General features: G+C 46.4%; 1 protein-coding gene across 3 annotated transcripts in view; it reads right to left on the reverse strand.

Moving 5' to 3' along the window:
- The window catches only part of STXBP4 (syntaxin binding protein 4), a 91,832-nt gene that overhangs the window by 14,968 nt on the left and 57,433 nt on the right, over nt 1-19,431 (reverse strand). For all 3 annotated transcript variants that reach the window (XM_038757201.1, XM_038757199.1, XM_038757200.1), the window contains exon 16: nt 17,290-17,423. In XM_038757201.1, coding sequence (XP_038613129.1) covers nt 17,290-17,423 — 134 coding nt within the window. The remainder of the gene's footprint in view (nt 1-17,289; nt 17,424-19,431) is intronic.

The following is a 19,431-nucleotide window of genomic DNA, read 5'->3' on the forward strand; positions in this document are numbered from 1 at the left end:
GATTAACTTGTATCTACCCCAGTGTTTAGTACAGTGCCTGACACATTGTAAGCGCTTATCAAATACCATAAAAAAACAAAACTGGACACCACGTATTAATATGATGCAGTAGCAGTAGACCCCAAAGTCTACTTTGTCCACAGAAAACAAATGGGGCTAGCCAACCTGAGTCAAATCGAAAAATGATGGTAAAATGCAAGGGGCAAACACCCACGGAGGCTTCTTAGTTGGAGAGCTGACGACAGTATCCCTAATTGGATAAGCAGCGTTGCTCAGTGGAAAGAGCCCGGGCTCTGGAGTCAGAAGTCATGGGTTCAAATCCTGGCTTCACCACTTGTCAGCTGTGTGACTCTGGGCAAGTCACTTCACTTCTCTGGGCCTCAGTTCCCTCACCTGTAAAATGAGGATTAAGATTGCGAGCCCCCCGTGGGACAACCTGATCACCTTGTAGCCTCCCCAGAGCTTAGAACAGTGCTTTGCACATAGTAAGCGATTAATAAATGCCATTATTATTAGTATTATATTATAAGGAACGTGTCAACCAATTCTATGGTACTGAGCTCGCCCAAGAGCTTAGTACAGTGCTCTGGGCACAGTAAGCGCTCAATAAACACCACTGACTGACTGATTCTGATATGGGGCTCCGTCCCCACGCCATATCCCTGGGAGACGGGATCTCAAGACCAATTTGGGAGGGGCAAAAGGAGGTCCAGTATTGCATAGGTGAATTTTCAATCAATAGTATTTATTGAACGCTTACTGTGTGCAGAGCACTGTCGTGAGTGTCTGAGAGAGTATAATACAACAGAATTATAGGGAAGCAGCGTGGCTCGGTGGAAAGAGCCTGGGCTTTGGAGTCAGAGGTCACGGGTTCATATCCCGGCTCCACCAGTTGTCAGCTGTGTGACTTTGGGCAAGTCACTTCACTTCTCTGGGCCTCAGTCACCTCATCTGTAAAATGAGGATTAAGATTGCGAGCCCCCCGTGGGACAACCTGATCATCTTGTAACCTCCCTAGCACTGAGAACAGAGCTTTGCACATCGTAAGTGCTTAATAAATGTCATTAAAAAAAATTGGTAGGCATGATGAAGCTTACAGTGTAGACTTTCCATTTCTGGAAACGTCACTGTTTTTTTTCCTCTCTTTCTCAACGAGGCACAGTTGTCACTCCATATTTCACTGCGTTAATAGGGACAGGCACTGTACCTGACCCAACTGTATTGTACCTGTCTCAGAGTTAAGCACAGTGCTTGGCATCTAGTAAGCGCTGAACAGATAGCACAGTTATTACCTGCTCAGGAGGAAGTGGAGTATATATCACCATGATGGAATTGATATTCTGAGCGTTGCTAGTGGAGGTTTTCCTTCACAGCCTTGATCCAGGTGGATCCCATTGGGAGGGGGTTAGTAGGGTCTCAGCACCCTGGTGGTCTACTCGGCCGGGATAGGCCTGGTACACAAACCCCCATTTTCCCTGCGGCTCCACAACCCCTCGTTGTCTCTGAACTTCAAAATTAATTTCTAGGTTTCTTTTGGACTCGGCCTCTTCTGTTACCTTCTATTGTATTAGTCCCATCAGCTTCAATCACTGTCAGACCACAGAGCTGTCTGACACATGCAGGCTGTTAAATAGACTTCTAATTTGAAAACATTAATGGGGGGGAATCAAATGACTCTCCTGAATTAGTGGCGATCAGAAACTGATAATAGTAGTAAGAGATACTTATTTTTCTAAAATTAATCACACTTTCCAATGCCTTCTATTTAGGAAAACACTCAAGGAAATTGTGTTTCTGAACATGAGGTGAGGTGTATATTTGTTTGTACATATTTTTTTTTTACTCTATTTATTTATTTGTACATATCTATTCTATTTATTTTATTTTGTTAGTATGTTTGGTTTTGTTCTCTGTCTCCCCCTTTTAGACTGTGAGCCCACTGTTGGGTAGGGACTGTCTCTATATGTTGCCAATTTGTACTTCCCAAGCGCTTAGTCCAGTGCTCGGCACATAGTAAGCGCTCAATAAATGCGATTGATGATGATGATGATGATGATGATGATGATGAGTCGTGTCTAGATAGAGATCTGCTCAAGTGTCGCATTCATTTTCTTTTTAAATGAGCAGGTGTTTAGCAACCCTGCGTGTCCGTTTTCAGCCAAACACAAATGGAGAAAATCTGTTTGAATGAACATTGGCTTCGCTGACAAAGTCAGACTTTGGTTAGTTAAGATGAAAACTTGGATCCATCTAGTAACGGGGTTTCTAAATGGGAAGTGTTTTAATTGACCACACTCCCAGAAGCCTCTGGGAAGGGAAGCCCATAAGGGGGTCCTGGACCTCCCAGGGTGGGATAGACCAGCGTGGAGCCCCCATGGGCGCCTGGCGAGGTTCTCCCCATACTTCAGCAGCGCCATGGGGGATTCTCACGGGAAAGAAAGGTTTGGTGGTTTGCTTCATCGCATCGTCCTTGTGCTGCCCAAGTGCCTCCCGCTATGCGGCCTCTGCCATTGGCCCCTATTGCCCAGTGAGCACTCTGGCCCGCATGCAGCAGGACCACCTCCGGACTGGAGGCCGTGATGACGGGAGGGAGGGGCGTCCATCCCTTTCCCGGCTCCAGGGCCCTGATGGGGGGCAGAGGAGAGGGTGGACTGGGCTCCTCCCGGGGGACCTAATGTGATCAATCAGATGACCAATCACTTACTGTGTGCAGACCACCACATTAAGCCACATTAAGGCTGCCCTCGAGGAGCTTACAGTCTCGTGGTTTTCGTTATGGGCGGGGAACGCATCTGCCGGTGCTGCTGCGTTATACCCTCCCAAGGGCTTAGTACAGTGCTTTGCACATAGTAACGCTCAACAAATGATTGATAATTGATGATGATGATGGTTTTTTCGGGTTTTCTCAGGTCCCAAGTGGGACAGATAGCGGGCCAGCAGGGGAAGGGATTTGGGGATTGGGCTGCCAGAGGAGGGGTCGAGATTGGGGAAAGAGGGGGAAAAAGCTGGGGGAGAAGCATAGTCAAGCTAGTTGTAGTAGCAGTAATGGTATTTTCGGCGCATCCGCCGGATGCAACGCACTGTGCTAAGCGCTTGGGAAAGTACAGACAGCACGAGACCCAGTTTCTGACTATCAGAAGCTTCCGCTCTAGCACTGGGGGGAATAAGACATGAACATATTTACAAGTAGGAAGTTGAGGGACAGAGACCCAGCTGCCCTTGGGGGTAGGAAGGACAGAGACGCTCAGACAGAGAATCCCGCTTGTCCACACCTGTATATATGTATATATGTTTGTACATATTTATTACTCTATTTATTTTACTTGTACATATCTATTCTATTTTATTTTGTTAGTATGTTTCGTTTTGTTCTCTGTCTCCCCCTTTTAGACTGTGAGCCCACTGTTGGGTAGGGACTGTCTCTATATGTTGCCAACTTGTACTTCCCAAGCGCTTAGTACAGTGCTCTGCACACAGTAAGCGCTCAATAAATACGATTGATTGATTGATTGGTCAGGCTCCACCCCATTACTCCAGCCTTTCCTGAGTTCCTCAGCTCTGGATGGCTGGACACTGGCTCCCTCCCAAGCTTGGTTACTTTCGCCTTCTCTCATTCATTCACTCGTATTTATTGAGAGCATTCTATGTGCAGAGCACTGTAATAAGCACTCTCTTGACAACCTCCCCTGCCCTGCTTCCTGGTTGTGCCATCGCCTTCCTTTAGCATCTTCTCCTCCTCCCCTTCCTCCCACGGTGCTCCGAAAAGTCAGCGGAAGGTGGGGGTTGAAAACCTACCCAGGAGGTGCCTGCGTTCATTCATTCAACTGTATTGTATTTATCGAGTGCTTACTGTGTACTGAGAGAGCACACTACAACAATAAACACAACACATTCCCTGCCTTTCCCAGGGATGAGGCTGTCAAGCCAGCTCTCTGGCATTGTTGCAGTGGGAAAGATTCTTATAAACAGCTTGGGGATCTCCCTTTAGGAACCGAGGCGGGTGGGTTTCGGGGCCGAGGGCCCGTCCGGCGGGTGGGGTGGATTGTTGTGCTGTTGGATGAATGAGTCGCAGGCCAAAGGGCTACTCTGAACCAAACCCTGAAGCGGTTTGGCCTCGTGGAAAAAGCCCGGGAGATCTGAGTTCTAATCGCAGCTCTGTAACCTACTGGCTGCGTAACTCAGGCCACCCAGTTAACTTCTTTAACTGCAAACTGGGGGATCGATACCTGTTCTTATCCCCCGACCTTAGATCATGAGGCCCGCTGGGGACAGCGGGGAGTCTGATCTGATACTCTTGTGTCTCCCCCAGTACTTAGCACAGTGCTGGACATGTAGAAAGCGCTTAAACACCTCTTGATGTTGTGTATAAATAACCTGAGGCCAAAGGGATGCAATAACATGCCCATTAAAACGAACAGAAGACACGGACGAAGCTTGCAGACGTGAAGCAAATCGGGTGACTTTGCAAATGAAGCCTTTCTGCAAGCGTTCGCTCTGCGGAAAGATGTTCGGTTGTACTTATTTGATTACCGATTAGCTCATCTGCCTTTTCAATTATGGCCGCATCATGTACATGTCTTTCATTATTGAAATGTTGTGATTAAGCACTTAGCACCCACAGTCCTTTCTCAGGAGCTGACTCATCGCCTGTCACTAACAGTAGGTGCTCTGAGCGGGAGTAAATTGGCTTTCTACAGGAAATACTACTGAGATTTGAAATCTAGGTCACATTCTGGAACCCTCCTCCAACATATGAACTGAAAGAACTAAGATGTCTCCATCGAACGAAACAGGGGAACACTTGGAAAGCTTACATAATAATGGTATTAAGTGCTTACTCTGTGCCAGGCACTGCTATAGATTGAAGACAGGCAGGTCAGACTGAGACGCATTCCCTGTCGCCGATGGGGCTCACGATCAAAGGCGAGAGACTTGGTATCTAATCCTCATTTTGCAAATTTAATAATAATAATAATGGCATTTATTAAGCGCCTTACGATGTGCAAAACACTGTTCTAAGCGCTGAACTGAAGCACAGGGACGGTAAGTGACTTGCCAAGGTCTCATTCTCTCACTCTCTTCCTACCAGAGAAGCCAGAGTGGACTAGTGGATAGACCACAGGTCTGGCAGTCTGAAGGACCTGGGTTCTACTTCTGGCTCGACCACTTTTCTGCTGTGTGACCTTGCCACTTGGCTTCTCTGGGCCTCAGTTAGCTCATCTGTAAAATGGGGATTAAGAGCATGACCCCCATGTGGGACGGGGACCGTGTCCATCCTGACTGGCTTGTATCTAACCCAGTGCTTAGTACAGTGCCTGGAACAATAGTATGTGCATAAGAAATACCATAACTATTATTATAGAACAGTGCTTTGCACATAGTAAGCACTTAACAAATGCCATCATTATTATTATTAACATACCCTGGAGAGGGAGGGCGGCACCCCTCTATTCCAGGCCCTAGAACATGGAGCCCGTGTCTCAAAGGCAATGTCGTAATGCGGCTTCAAATAATAATAATAATAACGATAGCATTTATTAAGCACTTACAGTGTTCAAATGCCCTGCCTGCAGTCATAGGAGATGGAGTGAGCATGGTGCTGAGGGATTAATAATAATAATAATAATGGCATTTATTAAGCGCTTACTATGTGCAAAGCACTATTCTAAGTGCTGAGGAGGTTACAGGGTGATCAGATTGTCCCACGGGGGGGCTCACAGTCTTAATCCCCATTTTACAGATGAGGGAACCGAGGCCCAGAGAAGTTAAGTAATAATAATAATAACAATAATAATAATAATAATAATGGCATTTGTTAAGCGCTTACTAAGTGCAAAGCACTGTTCTAAGCACTGGGGGGGATACAGGGTGATCAGGCTGTCCCACGTGGGGCTCACAATCTTAATCCCCATTTTACAGATGAGGTAACTGAGGCCCAGAGAAGTGAAGTGACTTGCCCAAAGTCACACAGCCGATAAGTGGCGGAGCCGGGATTAGAACCCATGACCCCTGAGTCCCAAGCCCGCGCTCTTTCCACTGAGCCACGCTGCTTCTCATCATTCAGGTCGCCGACCAATCCTGTCATTTCTACCGCCACGATATCGCTAAAATGTATCCTTTCCTCTCCATCCTAACTTCCACTCTGCTTATCCCAACCCTTATCTAAGTGACTTGCCCGAAGTCACACAGCCGAGAGTTGGCAGAGCAGGGATACGAACTCGTGACCTCTGACTCCAAAGCCCGGGCTCCTTCCACTGAGCCACGCTGCTTCTCTAGTTCTGTTGCTAGAATGCAAGCCCCTGAAGGGCAGGGATCAAAGCCTCCCAGCTCTAGTGAAGCAGCACGGCTCAGCGGATAGACCATGAACCTTGGAGTCAGAAGGACCTGGATTCTAATCCCAGCTCCTGCACTCTGTGATCTTGGGCAAGTCACTTTACTTTTCTGTGCTTCAGACAGCTCATTGATAAAATGGGAATTAAGACTGTTAAGCCCCATGTGAGAAGCAGCGTGGCTCAGTGGAAAGAGCCCGGGCTTTGGACTCAGTGGTCATCGGTTCAAATTCCGGCTCCACCAATTGTCAGCTGTGTGGCTTTGGGAAAGTCACTTCACTTCTCTGGGCCTCAGTTACCTCATCTGCAAAAGGGGATTGACTGTGAGCCCCTTGTGGGACAACCTGATCACCTTGTAACCTCCCCGGCACTTAGAACAGTGCTTTGCACATAGTAAGCACTTAATAAATGCCATTATTATTATTATGTAATTTGTACTTCCCAAGCACTTAGTACAGTGCTCTGCACATAGTAAGCGCTCAATAAATACGATTGATGATGATGATTGATGATGATGATTATGTGGAACACAGACTGTGTCCAACCCGATTTGCACGTATCTACTCCAGCGTGTAGTACTGTGCCTGGCACGTAGTAAGTGCTTAACAAATATCACAGTTATTATTAGGGTACACTCCCAAGTCCTCAGTAGGCACTCAATAAATACCACTGATTGGAACGCACAAAAGCACAAGAGGGCACAAAAGCGACAAATTTTTCTGCCACCAGATGAGCGCTGAGGGAGTATTTTGATAGAGCCTGTGCTTATTCTAGTTACCTTTGCGTCATTCATTATCTTTCATTCATTTATTAATTCAATCATATTTAGCACTTACTGTATGCAGAGCACTTTACTAAGCTCTTGGGAGAGTGCAGTATAACAAAAAACAGACACATTCCCTTGGTGCAAGAATGGTTGGTTTCAGAAACCACTGGGAAACTGACCGTGACAGGAGTCAGAGGGTTTTAGAGGGAAATCATTTAAACCAATCTATTAATCAATGAGCAAAAACATACAAATTAACCTACCAAAAATCACTTCTCCTCAATTCAAATTACTCTTCAGTTAGCTGTGCTTGAACATTCTAGAATGACTTTCAGATTCACGGAAAGATTCCTTCTCCCAGACTTGGAGGAATCCGAAAGGTTTTCAAGTTTAGCCAACTGAAACGAATATCCCATTTTCAAAGGATATGGCCTTCGACAACGGCGTCTGGGAACTCTTCGCACATAGTAAGCGTTTAACAAATGCCATCATTATTGTTATTATTTGAAAACCTTGCAGGTGCACAAGGTGGGCTTTTCCATGGGAAATTTCAGTGGGTGACTGAAGAGGACCCTCCGTCATAACTGTTTTCTCATGTTCTCCAGTCAAGAACTTGTTTATTTTTTTCTACTTTAGAGTGTTCTGCAAGCCAGCGCTCAGAACTGTGCTTTGCTCATAGTAAGCGCTTAATAAATGCCATCATTACTATTAAGTCACCAGAAATGCTTCATCAATACAGCTGTTCTAACATAACTTTTTTATTAAACGAAACAGATATTTAATTTATCTGCAAACAGGAAAATGCTTCAACGAATCATTGCCCTGGTCGCATTAGATTAGAATGTAGCGTGACAATGGGCTTCTGAAATTGACAGAAAAGGCAATAGGGCATAGAGTTTGCCAATTTTCCAGTTATAAATTGCTTAAATGAAACTGAGTCATTTGGGCATTTTACCATTTGCAATATCCAAAGAGCAATTAGGGATGAATTACAGAAAGTATTTATCAAGGCTTCACAAACTGGTAGTAAAGTAATTTATTGTCCCTGGCATTCAGGATATCTAATAGGAATGAAAAATGCTCGAATTATGTTTCCACTGCGGGGGGTCTGCAGTGGAAAAGTCTAAAATGAAATGAATAAAACATAACAGTATTTCAATTAGTGCCAGGTTATAAAGGGGTTGTACTTTTATATGTCAGGGAGATAGAAGAGCCAGACAATTGCAAATGAGTCCATTATCAGTATGATTCGGTACCAGCCAATTAAGCTTTTGGCATTTACTAATTTGGTCTATGTCCCGGAAGAAAGTAAACAGAACATTGCAGATTGGTTGGGGGTTGCAGGGAGGCTTGGAGGAAAGGGAAAGAAAATATGCCAAATGGCCAAAATTGAAAATAAATTAGAAAAAGCTTTTTTTTCTTTATGTAGAAAAGCCACAGAGCCCCCTGGGGCTGTGGTTAGAGGAGGATCAATACCTGTTTTATATGTAGTGCTTGTTCGAGTGACTCAGGAGCAGCTGAGATGTAAATACGGTGTCTTTACTTTGGACAGGGCACTGTACTGACCTGAGCCCGGGGAGAGTACAGTAGATGCGGTCAGTCCCTGCCCTCAAGGGGTTTATGATCTAACGGGGAGCCAAACACCAAGATAAACTGCGGGTAGGGGAGCTTCTGAGCGTAATGTGGACCACGGGGGATGATCCGGCTTGGCCACTTGTCTGCTGTGTGACTCTGAGCAAGTCACTTCACTTCTCTGTGGCTCAGTTCCCTCATCCGTAAAATGGGGACTAAGAGCCTGAGCCCTGTGTGAGACAGGCCCTGTATCCAAACTGTATCTACCCCAGCGCTTAGAGCAGTGCTTGTCAAAAAGTAAGTGCTTTACGAGAACCATTATTATTATTATTGTTATTACCTCCCATGTGAGGCAGGGCAAGGCGGGAGGAGGGCAGGTTTTTAATCCCCAGTGACCCAGTTGTAATTCAAAACATTGGCAGGCACACTGGATTGCATTTCAAGTTCACCTTTTTCCTTGAGGGATACCTACTGTAGAGGTTTTGCGGGGCTTTATTATACAACCTTGGATAAACAGATCACTAGAGGACAGGTCCAGTGGAGATAAACGAGGTCGGCCCTCCTCCGCCCGCGGCCCTCCTCCTCTTGACATTAGGATGGGAACGGAATGAGCCAGAATCTGACCCAGGAACCTCGGTTCATTCAAAGGAACGGATCTCGCCACCAACCCCTTTTCCCCATCCTCCCTCTAGCCGGGAATTCCCTCCCGCTCCATACCCACCACATCACCACTCTCTCCACCTTCCATGCATTCTTTCAGTCACATCTTCTCCAAGAGGCCTTCCACGATTTAAGACTTCTTTTCCCTGGCTCGCTCTCTCTTCTGCATTGTCTATGCACTTTGATCTGTGACCTTTGGGACATCTGATATCTGCCCCACCGCACATCATCATCATCATCAATCGTATTTATTGAGCGCTTACTATGTGCAGAGCACTGTACTAAGCGCTTGGGAAGTACAAATTGGCAACATATAGAGACAGTCCCTACCCAACAGTGGGCTCACAGTCTAAAAGGGGGAGACAGAGAACAAAACCAAACATACTAACAAAATAAAATAAGTAGAATAGATATGTACAAGTAAAATAAATAAATAGAGTAATAAATATGTTCAAACATATATACATATATACTTATGTTCGTATGTTGAAATTACATATAAATTATTCATATTAATGTCTCACCTCTAGACTGTAAGCTTGTTATGGGCATGGAATGTGTATTAATTGTATTGCATCTTATTCTGTCAAGTAATAATAATAATGGCATTTATTAAGCGCTTACTATCTGCAAAGCACTGCTCTAAGCGCTGGGGAGGTCACAAGGTGATGAGGTTGTCCCATGGGGGGCTCACAGTCTTAATCCCCATTTTACAGATGAGGTAACTGAGGCACAGAGAAGTTAAGCGACTTACCCAAAGTCGCACAGCTGACAAGTGGCGGAGCCGGGATTTGAACCCATGACCTCTGACTCCAAAGCCCGTGCTCTTTCCACTGAGCCACGCTAAGTACTTAGTACATTGCTCTGCTCATAGAAAGCACTCAATAAATAACACTGATTGATAGTTGACTTGGTGATTTTGTTTATGAGAAAATACTGATTCATTCAATCACACTGAGCACATACTGTGTGCAGAGCACTGTACTAAATGCTTGGGAGAGTACAACACAACAATAAACATACACATTCCTAGCCCACAACAAACTTTACAGTCTGGTGTCGGGTGGGGGGGGGGGGGTATGGTAGACACAGCCTTGTCTAAGTAGAGAGGTTCAACTCTTTGTTCTCCAAATAAGGTTTTTGGTCAGACAATTATAAGAGGGGAACATGAACACCCCACTCTCAACTTGTCAATCAATCGATCGTTGTGAGTGAGGGCTCACTTTGTGACTTATTTTATTTAAAATAACTTATTTTATTTTGTTAGTATGTTTGGTTTTGTTCTCTGTCTCCCCCTTTTAGAGTGTGAGCCCACTGCTGGGCAGGGACTGTCTCTATGTGTTGCCAACTTGTACTTCCCAAGCGCTTAGTACAGTGCTCTGCACACAGTAAGCGCTCAATAAATACGATTGATGATGCTGATGAAGAGCACTGTACTAAGCATTTGGTAGAGCAGTGTATAACAGAGTTGGTAGAAAAGTTCCTTGTCGATGAGGCGCTTACAGCCTAGTGGGGGAGGCAGACGTGAATATAAATAAATGATGGATGTGGACATGGGTGCCGTGGGGCTGACTGAATGTGGAAATGTGAAGGAGATGCAGAAGGGAGTGGGACAAGTGGATGTGAGGGCTTAATCGGGGAAGGCCTTTTGGAGGAGGTGTGCTTTCAATAAGACTTTGAAGATGGGGAGAGTGATCGTCTGTCAGATAAAGTGCAGGGAGGGAAGTTCCAGGCCACAGGAGGGATGTGGGCCAGAGGTCGGCGGTGAGACAGATGAGACGGAGGTATAGTAAGTAAGCTGGCATCAGAGTGAGGTGTAGAGACTGACGTGTGGTAGAAAATCACGGAGATAAGGTAGAAGGGGGCAAGGTGATTATGGGCTCTAAAGCCAATGGTAAGGAGTTCCTGTTGGATGTGGAGGTGGATGGGCAACCACTAAAGGTTCTTGAGGAGTGAGAAGATGTAGAGTGATTTTTTTTAAAGATCTGGGTAGCAGAGCGAAGTGCGGGGAGCCAGGAGGCAGGGAGGTCAGCAAAGAGGCTGATGAAGTAATCAACGTGGGATAGGCTAAGTCCTTGGATAAATAATATTAATAATAATAATAATAATGGCATTTATTAAGCGCTTACTATGTGCAAAAGCACTGTTCTAAGCACTGGGGAGGTTACAAGGTGATCAGGTTGTCCCACGGGGGGCTCACAGTCTTCACTCCCGTTTTACAGATGAGGGAACTGAGGCCCAGAGAAGTGAAGTGACTTCCCCAAAGTCACACAGCTGCCAATTGGCGGAGCCGGGATTTGAGCCCATGACCTTTTGACTCCAAAGCCCGGGCTCTTTCCACTGAGCCACACTGCTTCTCTTGCATGAGGAGGAAAGAGAGACTGTTGTGGGCCCATCTAATTTTCACAAAAATCCTTTGCTCCTAGGACAGCCAGGAGTGAATTTGACAGGAATGTAGTAATGTATTTGAATCTCATATTTCATAATAATAATAATAATAATGATGATGGTATTTGTTAAGTGCTTACTATGTGCCAGGCACTGTTCTAATCACTTGGGGGGATGCATGGTAATCAGGTTGTCCCTCGTGGGGCTCACAGTCATAATCTCCATTTTACAGATGACGGAACTGAGGCACAGAGAAGTTAAGTGACTCTCCCAAAGTCACGCAGCTGACAAATGGTGGAGCTGTGATTAGAACCCATGACCTCTGACTCCCAAGCCCGTGCTCTTTCCATTGAGCCACGCTGCTTCTCTTGCATGAGGAGGAAAGAGAGACTGTTGTGGGCCCATCTAATTTTCACAAAAATCCTTTGCTCCTAGGACAGCCAGGAGTGAATTTGACAGGAATGTAGTAATGTATTTGAATCTCATATTTCATAATAATAATAATAATAATGATGATGGTATTTGTTAAGTGCTTACTATGTGCCAGGCACTGTTCTAATCACTTGGGGGGATGCATGGTAATCAGGTTGTCCCTCGTGGGGCTCACAGTCATAATCTCCATTTTACAGATGACGGAACTGAGGCACAGAGAAGTTAAGTGACTCTCCCAAAGTCACGCAGCTGACAAATGGTGGAGCTGTGATTAGAACCCATGACCTCTGACTCCCAAGCCCGTGCTCTTTCCATTGAGCCACGCTGCTTCTCTAAATAATAACTGTGATATTTGTTAAGCCCTTTCTATTTGCCAAGCACTGTTCTAAGAGCAGGGGTAAATACAAGGTAATCAGATTATCCCATGTGGGGTTCACAGTCTCAGTCCCCATTTTACAGATGAGGGAACTGAGGCACAGAGAAGTTAAGCTTCTTGCCCAAGGTCACAGAGCAGACAAGTGGTGGAACCAGGAATCGAATACACAACCTCTGACCCCCTAGGCCGTGCTCTTGCCACTACGGCATGTTGCTATTTCCCCCTTTAGACTGTAAGCTCCTTGTGGGCAGTGAACAGGTCTACCGACTGTTATTTTGTACTCTTCCAGGTGTTTAATACAGGGCTCTGCGCACAGTCTACGTTCAGTAAATACTTTTGATGGATTAAATGGTTAAAGGAAAGACCGTATAACTAAATGGGCAGGTTTTCATTCCTCTGTGGTGAAAAAGTCTGAAGTTTAAGATATAAACGTTTAGCCACTTTGAAACCAAGCTTTGGCTTTTCAAATCTACCCTTTGCTGAGCGTCTTTTTCAATCAATCAGTTAATTGTATTTATTGAGCACTTACTGTGTACACAGAGCTGTACTAATTGCTTGGGAAAGTACAATATACCAGACACATCCCCGACACAATGAGCTTACAGTCTAGAGGGGGAGACAGACATTAATATAAATAAATTACAGGTATTCCAACTGCTGCCTCCCCTCAGTCTGCTTACGTGTTCCTCGGTTTGGGCTTACCCCTTGGAGACATTTTTCTGCCCTCCCTGTTTGTGCAAGTGTCCCATTTTGGTTCGCCATACTTGGTGTTCTCCTCAGTCAATCAATGTTTTTTCTTGGGGATTTTTGGGGAGCGTGCCAATAGAGTTAGTAGACATTATCACCACCCTCAAAAGACTTATAACCCCCTGTGCATAGAAACCTATAGTAAATGCTTGGAAAGTATAGTAAAGTTAGAAGACAGAATCCCCACCCTCAAGGAGTTTATAATCTAACAGACTGTAAATTTACAATCCTGCTTTCATTGATTCTGCCCCCCCAAAGGAATCTTATGCAAGGACCACTGTTGCCACCCATCAATTGGATTCACTGATTGATTAAGCATCATTCACACCTCATTCACACATAGCTAAAATCCACCCTTTCCTCTTCAAACTGCTACCACATTAGGGCAAATGGAAAGGAGGAGCACGGAGGAAGTGGCTTCCAGGATGCCACAAGTGCGGCCTCAGACATCTTGGCATAACAGCTGAAAGGCTGTGAAAGATGGAGAAGTGCAGGGCTCTGTCCTCGGGAGGGGAGGGGAGAGGAGGGCTCTGTGTGAGGAGAAGAGTCTGGGAAGTTGTGTGAAGTAGAGATGGAAGAGAAACAAACAACCAAGCAGACAACAGAGCACAACCAAATTCAGTCCCCGTGGGTGGCCCCTCCAGCCCCACCCATGCCCCTCGGTAGCCCACACCATGTCCTAGACTAGGCGGGATGACCAGATCCAGGGAGACCATTTGGCTCCCCGGCCACTGGTGAGGACTGTATAATGACTCTCCACGGTTTTACTTCCTCTGCTCATTCCTTCCCATACCTACACTTTTTTTTATGGTGTTTCTTAAGGGCTTACCATGTGCCAGGCACTATTCTAAGTACTGGGGTACATACAAATTAATCAAGTTGGACAAAGTCCACGATCAACTTGGGGATCGTGGTCTTAATCCCCATTTTACAGATGAGGTAACTGAGGCCTGGGGAAGCGAAGTGACTTGCTCAGGGTCACGCAGCAGACAAGTGGTGGAGTCGGAATGAGAACCTAGGGCCTTCTGGCTCCCGGGCTCGGGCTCTATCCAGTAGGACATGCTGCTTCCCACTTCTTTTCTCTGACACGGTGGAGTTCCAGTCCCAGCAGTCGGTCTTGTCTAGTTTATCCCAAAAAAGGCCGTCTTGGTCTCATCTGAATGATCCATGGTTCGGATGAATATGGACCAAAAAGGGTGCTGATGTGGGCTCAGACGGTCCAGAATCAGGGATCTCTTCCAGCTCTTCCTTTGGAAAGGTGTTTGAAAACCGTAAGTTTCTGAGGCCTGAGGAAGGGACATGGTGCCTTGACAGAATTCCAGTGTGAACCTTAGACAGTGGGGCTGGAGAACACTGGAAAGGATCTTTGACTTGGCACACTGTGGCACTGCTTGGCTTTCCAGGTGTGATTTCCCCTCCCCCAGTTGTCCAGGTAACTGGGAATTTCTCCCAAATATGCCTTGTCCTTGCTGAAGCTGTTTTTGGGTCAAACCTGATCCGGGCAAGCTGTGAAGCCCAAAGTGACCTCAAGTGAGAATTCGGATGTGTTGACAATGCCGGACTGCTGATGCTCCTTCTTGGACACCTGGCTTCAGCGTGTACAACTGGAAGGTGGCCTGTATTTGGGTGCTGCCGCCTCCTGCCAGGCCCTGGGGCGATCTCCAGGGCCCGGGCGGACCAGGAATGGGGGGCAGGCGGTGGCCAGCTGGACTACCAGGCCGATCGGAGGCTAAGTCGTCATCCTGTGGTCCAAACATCCCCAGCTCGAGGAGCCAGACAGTGCTACACCATGGCAAAAATCCCAATTGTGAGCTGGCTGATACATCAGTCTGACCAGGGCCACCGACACCGAGGCTTGCTCTGTGATAAGAGCCTTTAGGGTCGGCCCCAGCAGACCGAGCCCAACGGCAGCCACAGTTCTTGGGAAACTTCCAAAGGGGCTCCCGTTTCCATCTGGGCATCCCCAAACGAGTACGTGAGGCAGAGAGTAAGGGGATCTGGATGTCACCCGTTCGCTCAGAGGCCGAGGAAGGCAGGGATCGGTTCTGCAATGCTCTAGCCACAGCTGAGGAAAAACGGCGAGCCTGAAGGTTCTTTTTTTGGGCCGCGGCAGGGCGTGGAAGGGAGACTCCTTGGGCCTGACTCACTGGGTTCTGGAAAGTCAATCCCAGTTGGCAGAGGGAACGAAGAGCAGGCATAAACCTGGGAGAGCTTGGCACAGTGACAGCCAGCAGGGCGTCTCGGGTCATAGCCGGAAACAGAAACCCGCTGCGGGGGCTTAGCAGTCTGTTCCGGGCCCCCGGATGCCGCCTGGCAGAGTTCGGACACGGGAGGGATTGTTTTTCGCGTCTCTCCCCTTGTTTGATTCTTTTTGATTGCTCCAGATATGTATTTTTAAACAGGTCCATCCCCCGGGGCCATGGAACAAAAGGACTTTTTGGCAAGCTACGAGAGCCTCACCTTGTGTTTAATCAAAAAGTATTTCCATCTTAGAAAGCAAAAGAGAATTTCAAAAAGATCAAAATCTAGGGCGTTTACAGACAGGGCCATCGTATGAATTCAAATGTGAGGACAAAACAGTGAAATGTCTGGTTTTCTGGAAACAGCCTCGCTGCAGTGGGCTTATCTGGGGAGCAGACGGAATCAAAAATGCTGCTCACAGTTTGTCGCCCACCTTACTGAGAGTTACGAATGCAACCATGCTTTCTGCTCTTCAGATTTTTCCCAAACCCCTTTCAGCCCTGACACCCTCCAGCCCCCACAAGGGTGGGACTGTTTTGCATGATGCCTCCCACCCGCGTCCCCCCATGTTTATTGCTGAAAATATTACTCAAATAAAACGACTAACATTCCACAAAATCAATTCTCCCTTAAGAGCGGTGTGAAATGCAATCTCCAGTTGATAGTATGCTTGTTTCTCACTTCCCCTTGGGCTGAGTTGGTTTGTTTTTTTTTTTTAATTATCAGCTTTGGGGTTTCCAACGTCCTTGCTCGGGATTGCTATCATTCTCGTCTCGAGAAGTGTCCTCGATGATGCTTTCAGATAATTACTAGGGCTTTCGGCGACTCGAGTGTGCAGATTGCTGAGATTCTGATGAGGCGGATAAATCCTACTGATGTTTCTGCTGCCTTCAGCATCATGGCCCCAGACGGAGGTTGAGGAAACCAACCACTGGCTGGCGGAGGGAGGGAGGTGAAGCATCCTTTTTTCTTGCTGAAAACCATAGTGGAAGTGGAACGACCACAGCCACGGTCTGCTTAGCACTCATTCTCGATCCGCACGCTACAGAGCGGGAAGCCGGGCCTCTGGGGCCGAAGCTGTTTTCCCGGTCATTTTTACCATGGGAAGTTGTGGTGAAGCATTCATTCATTCAATCGTATTTATTGAGTGCTTACTCTGTGCAGAGCACTGTACTAAGCGCTTGGGAAGTACAAGTTGGCAACATATAGAGTCGGTCCCTACCCAACAGTGGGCTCACAGTCTAGAAGAGGGCAGGCCACGTGTCACTTTTTAACCAAAATCCCGTTGAGTCAGTCGACCTCCTTGAGACCTAGAGTGTCATGCCGACCACGACGCTGATTCTGGGGAGTTGCTTAAACAGGAGAAGCAGGGTGGCCTGGTGGAAAGAGCACGGGCCAGGGGAGTCAGAGGACCTGGGTTCTAATCCCGGCTCCCTGACTTTCCTGCCATGTGACCTTGGGCAGGTCACTTAATGTTTCTGTGCTTCAGTTCCCTCATCTGCAAAATGGGGATTCAATCAACACCTGTTCCCCCTCCTACTTAGATTGGGAGCCCCCCGTGGGATCTTATTATCTTGTATCTGCCCCAGTGCTTAGTATAGTGCTTGGCACATGGTAACCACTTGTCAGATCCCCCTATTATGATAGTGATGGTGTCTCTTCTCTGCTTCTGAGGAATCTACCTGCTCCTATAATGACTGCTGCAGTCTCCTGACTTGCTGCTTCACATAAGAAAGCCAAGAAAAATGAGAGAATACAGATAAATGCAAATCACTTACAGTCCACCTCGAGAATGGCCCGCACCGATTCGGCAAGTTCTTTGGCTTCCACGGCCACCGCTGCCGGTGTAACACGGTCCTTCTTCCCAAGGCGCGGAAGCAGCGTTTGAGACGGCAGTGAAACCCTCCTGTCACTGTGGGGAACAGAAAATGTCACTGGACTGCGATGTCTACTAATTCTGCTGTATTCTCCCTCGTGCCTAGTCCTTCAGTAACATTTATTAAGCACTTACAGTGTGCAGAGCACTGTACTAAGTGCTTGGGAGAGTACGATATAATAGACACACTCCCTGCGCACAATGAGCTTACGGTCTAGATGGGGAGACAGACAGATAAGTTACAGATAGGTACAGTGCTCTGCACACAAGACTGAAAGCTCCTTTAGGGAAGGGATCATGCCTACTAATTCTGTTGTGCTCTCCCCCAGCGCTTAGAACAGTGCTTTGCACATAGTAAGCGCTTAACAAATACCAACATTATTATTATTATTATTATTATTATTATTATTATTATTAGTGCTCTGCACACAGAAGACTGCAAACTCTTTGAGGGCAGGGATGGTGTCTACTATATTGGACTCTCCCTAGCACTTGGTGCAGTACCCTGCTCACAATAGGCACTTAAAACATGCTATTGATGGATGATTTTCATTCAGTCATATTTACTGAGTGCTTACTGTGTGCAGAACACTGTACTAAGCACTTGGAAAGTACAGTTCAGCAACTAATGGAGACAATCCCTGCCCACATTGGACTCACAGTCTCCATCCTAACGATTAGAGATGTACCATCTAACATTCTTGTTTTCCTAATTACTTATTATTGGCCTCTCACTCGCTAATTTAACCAAAATATTCCAGAAACTACCAAGAATTCTGGGCATAGTCGCTTGGGCAACCAACTCCACATGCTGTTCACGCACTGGGTGCTAAAAATATTTGCTTTGGATTTTGTTTGTCTGAACAGACTGTCTTTACCTTGGACTTCTCGGTGACACCGTGACAGAGTAGAAAACGTCAATCAGTAAATCAAAAAGATTTACCAACAGCCTTTGGTGTGCACTTGGTAGAATACAGTAGAGTTACTATCAATTGATCGTATTTATTGAGTGCTTACTGTGCGCAGAGCACTGTACTAAGCGCTTGGGAAGCACAAGTTGGTTACTAGTTGTTATGCCTGCTCTCAAAGAAGCAGCGTGGCCTAAGGGAAACAGCAAGGACCTGGGAATCAAAGGTCCTGGGTTCTCATCCCAGCTACCTTCGTTCATTCAAGAGTATTTATTGAGCGCTTACTGTGTGCAAAGCACTGTACTAAGAGCTTGGGAGAGTACAAAATGACAGTAAATAAACAGACACGTTCCCTGCCCACAACGAGCTTACAGTGTAGAGATGAGTTTACTATCTAGAGACCTACCTCTTCTCTGTTGTGCTCAAGCCAGATAAATTGAAAATGCGCCAAAGGCCAGAAGAATCAAAAATAGTTTGGGGAGTTGAAGCTAGCTTTAATAGTCGGCCTGAGTAACACGACTAATTAACATGTAGCACCTAGTAATTACTAGGAGATGTACAGCAGGAGCACGCGATCCAACTCTGACCCCTAGATTGCAGAACAGGAATCAAGTGTGACTTTGGGTTGCCAGGGACGAGCCATTCACGGACAGATTTTGGGGTCTTCTGCATCTCAGCACCCAACCAGCTTTACTGAAATAGATTGTACAGTTGTAACTGTGGCTTTTTTGGTTCGGTGATTTTTCCAGTAAAGCGCGCAAAACAATGATCCTGTTTGATTTACCTCCACAGAGCCCACCCTGTCCTGTAGAGAAGGGGGAATTCAGTCCCCATTTTAATGATCGGCAGACTCAGTGATTTGCCCAAGGTGTCAAAGATCAATATCCTAGTCTCTTTCATTATCCTTCATCATCAATATTTCTTGGGAGTAGAGCGCTGAATTGGGTGCCTGTCATGTGTGCAGAGCCTTGTATTGTGCGTGTAGTGCTCTATACTGGGGGCCCACTGTCCGCAAGAGCCATGTACTATGTGTGCAGAGCCTTGTCATGTGTGTGCAGAATCCTGTCTTGGGCCCCTACTGTGTGCAGAGCTTTCTATTGTATGTGCAGAGCCCTATAATAATAATTGTGGTACTT

This window comes from Tachyglossus aculeatus, chromosome 15 (genome assembly GCF_015852505.1).
Source record: "Tachyglossus aculeatus isolate mTacAcu1 chromosome 15, mTacAcu1.pri, whole genome shotgun sequence".
Classification (NCBI taxonomy): Eukaryota; Metazoa; Chordata; class Mammalia; order Monotremata; family Tachyglossidae; genus Tachyglossus; species Tachyglossus aculeatus.